General features: G+C 27.2%; 1 protein-coding gene across 1 annotated transcript; it reads right to left on the bottom strand.

Moving 5' to 3' along the window:
* Positions 1-5,565: 5,565 nt before the first annotated feature.
* Positions 5,566-5,904, bottom strand: LOC129959369 (uncharacterized). Its single transcript, XM_056072189.1, has one exon. The coding sequence runs from the start codon at positions 5,902-5,904 to the stop codon at positions 5,566-5,568; it is 339 nt and encodes a 112-aa protein (XP_055928164.1).
* Between the last annotated feature and the right edge of the window lie 1,721 nt (positions 5,905-7,625).

Here is a 7,625-nt window from a genome sequence, read left to right as displayed (position 1 = left end):
TATTTGTTATACTACAAATAAATGCTTTTCGTGTTTTAACTCAAACATTGGTTACGCGTCTTGGAAACTCACCGAAAACTATGTTTTATAGTTTTTAAAAAAAATTCAAATGCTATATCCAAGTTTAACATTGGTTAAATGTCTCAGAAATAAGCAGAAAACTATATTTTAGGGTTTTTTAAGATTCAAATGCTGTTCTGAACTCAAATATTCGCCACATGTCTCAGAAACACTCAGAAAATTATATTTTACTCATGCTGTAACTAAACATTGACTACAATTCTCAGAAACATACTGACAACTATATTTTATAATATATTAACCTTTAAATGCTGTACCGTACTCAAGCATCGGTCACGTGTCTCAGAAACACACCGAAATCTATATTTTATGAGGTTTTTTTTAAGATTTAAATCACTTTTTATAAATTCATTTATAGGGGAAACCGAAAGGACTTTTCAGTAGCTTCAAAAAATATTTTATTTAAACAACAAGTTCTTATCTTAGTAATATACTTTGAAGTTCGCTTTATTTTCAGATAGGTTTCTGGGTTTCTTATTTCCAATATATTTCGCATTTTTACGTATTTTCCTTTAGTATCAACAATCGTATTCATTTTACCTCTATATAAACTGATTTCATGAATTTTAAACAGTTCTTCTTGAATAAAGGGAAAAGAATATTTTTTTTTTTCGGAAAGAGAAAACACACAAACTTTTATCCATTTTTTGTTGATAAATAAATATGAAATGATAAGATAAAGTCTGAGAAAAAAATTATTGAAAATAAAACTATCTTTGACGAAACGATTACTTATATATTCCGATTAAGTATTCAAACAATAAGCGAAAAACCACTGTATCCCTCTATAACGAAAAATAAATTCTTAAGAAAAAGCATATTTTAAAACTAAAAAGTGAGTTTTTGTTTTTCAGTTCAATGCTTTTAGATTGCTCAATCTGATATATAACCAAACTATCAAATTTTTTACAATAAGCCATAAATAATAGCTCACGGGGACCATTGTACTAGTTAAACAAATTTATCATCGGACCGCAGACATACCGTTGCTTTCATGTTTAAAAACCAATGGCACTCTTTCATTTCAAATGCCTTAAAGAAAAAAATAAATTTCCTTCAGAATTTACGAGTGTATTCTAAGAGAAAAATAGAACTTTATTATTATAAGTAGTTAATATTATTTATTTATTTAAAGTCAGCCACGTTTTGTTTATCAGACTATTAAAGCCTTTTAAATCTACCATATATAAAACAGAAAACACATGCGTCATCTTGTCTGTCTGCCAGAAGAATTTCATCGAAGCCATGAGCATTTGAGACATGAACATTTAAGTGTCTTTTTGGGACTTATTTCTAGTCAACTGTGCCGTTTTTAGCTTTCAGAAGTAATATTTTCTAAAAAATATTTAATTGAGTAAGTGTAATTAATTAAGTTAAAATGATAATGACAAATTCTTAAATAAACATCATCATTTTAGCGAACTTTAAACGGTGACACAAATATTTGATGCCTAATGTAGTTCTTGCCGCCCAGAATAACTATTGGCAAAGTGTAACCAACCGCATAGTCGTCAAGTCTTGAAATAAATTTGTAAAATTAATAATAATGAATAAAAGATAAGTTTATGTATGAAAAGGCAAAGCAGGATAACGATGTTGGCCTATTCTAAAACTTTGCCAAAAAGTTTACTAAAAACATATCTAAATTCCGAAGTTAATAAAAAATATATTATTAATAGATTTTGTTAAATCAGGTGAATCTATTTAAAAATAGCAATGCGTGTAAACCTTCTGTTATTTGAAATATACTATACGAAATTTACGCGTGGAGTTATTCTTTGAGGCTACCAATTTTTATGCGTACTGCTTAAATAATAATTATAAATATTATAGATGTGAAAAAAAATGTTTCTTTTAGAAGAAGGATGATAAAAGATAAAAATTCAAATATAAATAATTGAAAGGGAAAATTCACAAACAATTCATACGCTATAAAAATCAAAATTTTGCAATAGATTTTTTTCAAATTTTGTTCACAAACACCATAAAACACGAGAAAAGTTGTAGAGAAGATTTCGGGACAATTAATTCAAAAATTAATTTTTCTTAGTTAAAAATTATGTTCCCATGTACAGAATTTTTTTTTATTTTAATTGTTAACATTCCCTTTAGATGAAGATATTTTAAATCATTTTATTTATCTGCAGCCGAATCGCAATGTTTAAATAAATTTCGCACATTCTTTAAAAATTATAAATAACATAAGAAAAAAATAGTTTCATTGGTTTGTAAAAACCTTTTGTTACTGTTAGTAATTTTTCCAATATATATATATATATATATATATATATATATATATGTTACTGTTAGTAATTTTACCAATATATATATATATATATATATATATATATATGTTACTGTTAGTAATTTTTCCAAGATATATATATATATATCTTGGAAAAATTACTAACAGTAACAAAAGGTTTTTACAAACCAATGAAACAATTTTTTTCTTATGTTATTTATAATTTTTAAAGAATGTGCGAAATTTATTTAAACATTGCGATTCGGATATATATATATATATATATATATATATATATATAATTTATTTCTAATGTAAGTGGCAAAAGAATTCATGGCTCTTACCACTTATTGCTAAATTGCAAGAGCGACATATAAACAAATAATTATACCAACGTTTCAAACTTGTTTCATTAAATGTTTTTGCGGTTACAGTTGATTCATTGTTTCTCTAATTAATGAAGCTGCTTAGTGAGAATGTTATTAGAAATACTTTGGAGAGGGTTGGTATTCCAATAAGTAAGAGATAACAAGATGTGAAAGGAATAAAGATATAAGCGTCAAACAGAATGTTTAACAAACGCTAAAATGGACTTCACTATCGCCATATGGATAATCGTTAGGACTTAATTATTCAATGTTAATCGTTTAAAAAGGGAATATTCTGGGCCAACAAGCTGGTCACCAAAGGTTGTTAATAATATTGAATGTATCAAATTTTTTACATAAAAATATTATATCCATATTTAAAAAATATGTTTATTTATGCTTGGCATTTTTAGATATTCTTTAGCATATCACCGAGATAAAATTTGACACGAAAATATTTTCATTTCGAACAACTTCATTTATATCATCCAATAAATAAATCAAAAAGACTGTTACTTATTGCATAGTGCTCAGACTGCTGCATTTAATTCCCTTTCAGCATTATGTTCGGGCTGCTACTATTATAGTTTTAAGAAGATCTTAATGTAATGATAAGCGTTTCATTAAAAATAGGAAATCCCATAAAGTTTTTCCTAATTTGTCTTAAAGCTACCCCAATATTCATTTTAATCAAAACTATATTTGATTTCGAATAAAAATAATGTCTTGACTTGCTTTTGAAAAATATTTTAGATATTAAATTTTTGTTTAAATATTCATAGACTGAATGCGCATGTTTTTCTTTTCATACATAAGGATTGTAAACTGAAAAAAAATAAAACTATAAAATATTATTATTTTGCCAAATCATCAGTTTTGGAAAATATGGTTTGTACGTAAAAGAAAATTATCTAAAAAAATTATAGTAAAATTGTATTAAAAAATTTCTAAAATATCCGGCATATTAAGGATAAATGCATGTAACACATGTTTAAGAAATTTGCGGTCGCCGGCTAAGTTTATCTATATTTATTACTTGTAATTAAAAAAAAGAATCAATGTTTTTTATGAATAATTTTTGATACAAGAACACTCTGCTTTCATAAAAGACATCTGAACATTAAAAATTCAGCTTGAAACTACAGAAGTAAATTTTATAAAAGCATTTACAACTTTGTTAAGATTGGAATATTTATTCATTGCCTATGCTAGAATGTTCAAAGGAAGAAGAAGAAATCTGATATATGACAGCACCAGCAAGTGAATGCGACCTCATCTTCAAACTTTAAGCCTCCTTAGAGGCCACGATTTCCCCAAAGTTATTCTCCCGAAAATAACTATATAATTACACATTCAGTAATTTCCCATAATTGTTGCGATTAACTATGTCCACATATTAACTAGGCTCACCAAGGTTATTCTTTCATAACATTCACGCAACCCTCCTCTAAAATTTCTAGTAAACTGGCCTTGAACTTCTCTAGAACTTCTAGATTTTATCCCCAAACATAAGACATTATCTCTGTGTTTGAACTTCTGGACTTGTTCCCATATCAAAGAAGGTAGGAGGATTTAGCTTTGACACCCTTTGGAGGTCCGTCATATGTCATCCCTTCTCGTAACAAGGGGCCTCAAAGACAAGCCCTCAACTTGAAGAAGTTGAATGACCAGCTCTGCTCTGGGAGGTGAAGATCTTGTGTAACCTTCCTTGGGATAACTTAACGTTTAGATAAGTCTTCTCAGTTTGGGAAATAAATCTTCTAATTGTCGTTGCTCCCTTTTATTTTTTTATTTTTTAGTAGCTGTCATCTGAATGCATTTAACAGCTACGTAAGTAAGATAAGAGAAAATTAATGATGTTCCGATGACAATGGTATATGTTATTCAACTTTTACCTATTAAGTAACATTTAATTAACAATCTGTTTTCTGTGGTTAAGAATGTACTGAATTTGATTTTGGAATCTGGAGGGATTGTAAGGGAAGTTGTAAGGAAATTATTTATTGTAAGGGAAGCACTTACTTGTAATGGTTCTGTTTTAACACAGAAATTCACTAGTTTGTTTGTAAAATTTATTTATGGAAACTAACAGGGATATTACCAAAGGAATTAGTTACCTCCATGTTTTTTTAGCATTGACGTTTTTTGAAGTATAGGCATGCTGATAAGCATTAAAATTCCTTTACTGTAGGTTTCTTATGGTATTTGAAGAGAAAATGTATGCAATTTATTTTATTTGATTTTAATCCCTGTTGATTTTGAAGATAAGGAATGTGAAGCAACGTGTTTCTTCCAGGAATCCATTTTTTTTTTAAAGAAGGGAATGTGCTATTTTAGAAGGCAACAGATAAGTAATCTTTGATAAAATATTTTGAAGAGGTTAGCGAAGCTCAATGGCAACCGGCGATTAACTAAGACAGAAAAGTTACAAGAATTTAATTCTGAAAAGCGCCGAGGAAGAAGAATTTATTTTGTGAATGCTTGTAGTTTAATTCTAATGAACAATACCTTGACTTCAGATTATTTATGATAGTTCAAAACAAGCACGCATTGCTGTCAACAATAGTCAATTTTTCTCTCTTTGACTTCATGGTTATTTCAAAATGCCATGCTTAATACCCCACATACTAAAACTTTCGAAATTTTAAAGTAACAACTGGAATCGCAAGCGACATTCGACATTTTGTGATCATATAACAAACTGAGATCAGATGTAGCTAAATTAGGCTACTCGAGTTTTGCATTAATGAAATTTTCTGCGATTTTGACATACGACATTTTGATTTAGTCGTGATGATATATAAATACTTCAGAGGTATAGTTCATACTTAATAGGTAACTTCATAGGTAATTCACACTTAATAGGTAACTTCATAGGTATTCACACTTAATAGGTAACTTCATAGGTAATTCACACTTAATAGGTAACTTCATAGGTAATAATTCATACATAGTAGGTAACTTTAGAGGTAATTCACACTTAATAGGTAACTTCATAGGTAATAATTCATACATAGTAGGTAACTTTAGAGGTAATTCACACTTAATAGGTAACTTCATAGCTAATTCACACTTAATAGGTAACTTCATAGGTAATTCACATTTAATAGGTAGCTTCAGAAATAATTCACACTTAATAGGTAACTTCATAGGTAATTCACATTTAATAGGTAGCTTCAGAAATAATTCACACTTAATAGGTAACTTCATAGGTAATTCACATTTAATAGGTAGCTTCAGAAATAATTCACACTTAATACGGTATATAAACTCAAAGGAAATTATTTTTATTTAGTTTCCAAAATTAATCAGATCACTATAACAGTTTTGACTTTACCATTATTTCGGAAATCACTCGCCTGTTACTGAACATAAATTCAGGAAGATTTCGAAGACAATGTCAAAACAAGAAATCATTATAAAGAATTCTTCCAATAGCGCTACCAATAAAAAGCTCTTAAAAAATGAACTTATTGCTGAAGGAAAACTTATCTGGAACTTCAGGTACCGAACAGGATCTTTTCTCAATATTGAATTTTTCGGTGTTAACTGAGCAGAAATTTCAGTGTGGTTCCTTTCGAAATAGCGGATGTAAACATGAAGAAAAGAAACGGGGAAGGAATTTCTGCTTATCTACAGTAATTTTTATTTCTTGTCTTCTTTTTATTTTATATCTTATAAAACAAAAGGAAAAGAAAAGAATAAGACACAAAGAAAGAAAGAAAATAAAAAAAGAAACAGGTCGAATTCGAAATCTTGATAAGTTTGTCTGGGGTCACCAACAAACAAAATGTAATTCGAATTCAGGCGTCTGCTGGTGAACAGATATTTCTCAACCTAGGATCTGTCCGGGTCAGTAGAAATAGAATCCATAAAAAACTTTTATCTCTAAACTATTATACTTAGCTAAGTAGAAAAGATTTTTTATAGCTTGCAAACCACTGAAAAGACTTAAAATAGAAATTAAATAAACATTCTTTAAAACTTTGCGTCTTATTCAAGAAAATCAGCAAGCAGATTTTTTTAAATTTAGGCTAATTTATGAAGGTCATTACTTATAAAATAATATTTAAATAATAATTATATAATAATAATATGCTGTAAATAATATTATATAGCATATATTATAATATATAAAAATTAATTAATCAATTAATAATATTAATTAAATATAAATGATATTAAAAAATTCACTAATTACTATTATTATGGATAATTTCTTTAAATGCTTCATTATTTGATACGATTCTAACTCCCATCCTATAAAGCATTTTTGTCCTACTTTTGTCATAATTCTGTTTTCAATAATTCATAATTCTGACAACTTAGCTAAGTAGAAAAGATTTTCTTGTAGCTTGCAAACCACTGAAAAGACGTAAAATTGAAATTAAGTAAAAAATTTTTTAAACTTTGCATTTTATTGAAGAAATTTAGTAAGTGGATTTTTTTAAATTTAGGATAATTTATGAAGGTCATTACTTATAAAATAATATTTAAATAATAATTATATAATAATATACTATATATAATATTAATAGTATATATTATATTATATATAATATTTATTAATCAATTAAAAATATTAATTAAATATAAAGGATATAAAAATTTTCACTAATCACCATTATTATAGATAATTTTTTTTAAATAATTCATTATTTTATTTGATTCTATCAGATAAAACATTTTTTCCCTAATTTTTTCATAATTCTGTTTTCAATAATTCATAATTTTCTAATCAATAATTCATAATTCTGACAATAGGGTTGCAATCGATTTTCCATAATGATTATTCCGTTTAAGTAGGGCAAGTAATTCGGTTAATTTTTGCTATGACCGTGCTATGTTACGGTGAAAAACTTTACTAAGATAACTTTTTTGTTTATTATAATCATTAATCATTAATAAATTATCCTGATTATATTTTCTCC

Source organism: Argiope bruennichi, chromosome X1, assembly GCF_947563725.1.
Source record: "Argiope bruennichi chromosome X1, qqArgBrue1.1, whole genome shotgun sequence".
Classification (NCBI taxonomy): domain Eukaryota; kingdom Metazoa; phylum Arthropoda; class Arachnida; order Araneae; family Araneidae; genus Argiope; species Argiope bruennichi.
Note: the sequence above shows the minus strand (reverse complement) of the source record. Positions and strands in the feature narration are given on the sequence as shown.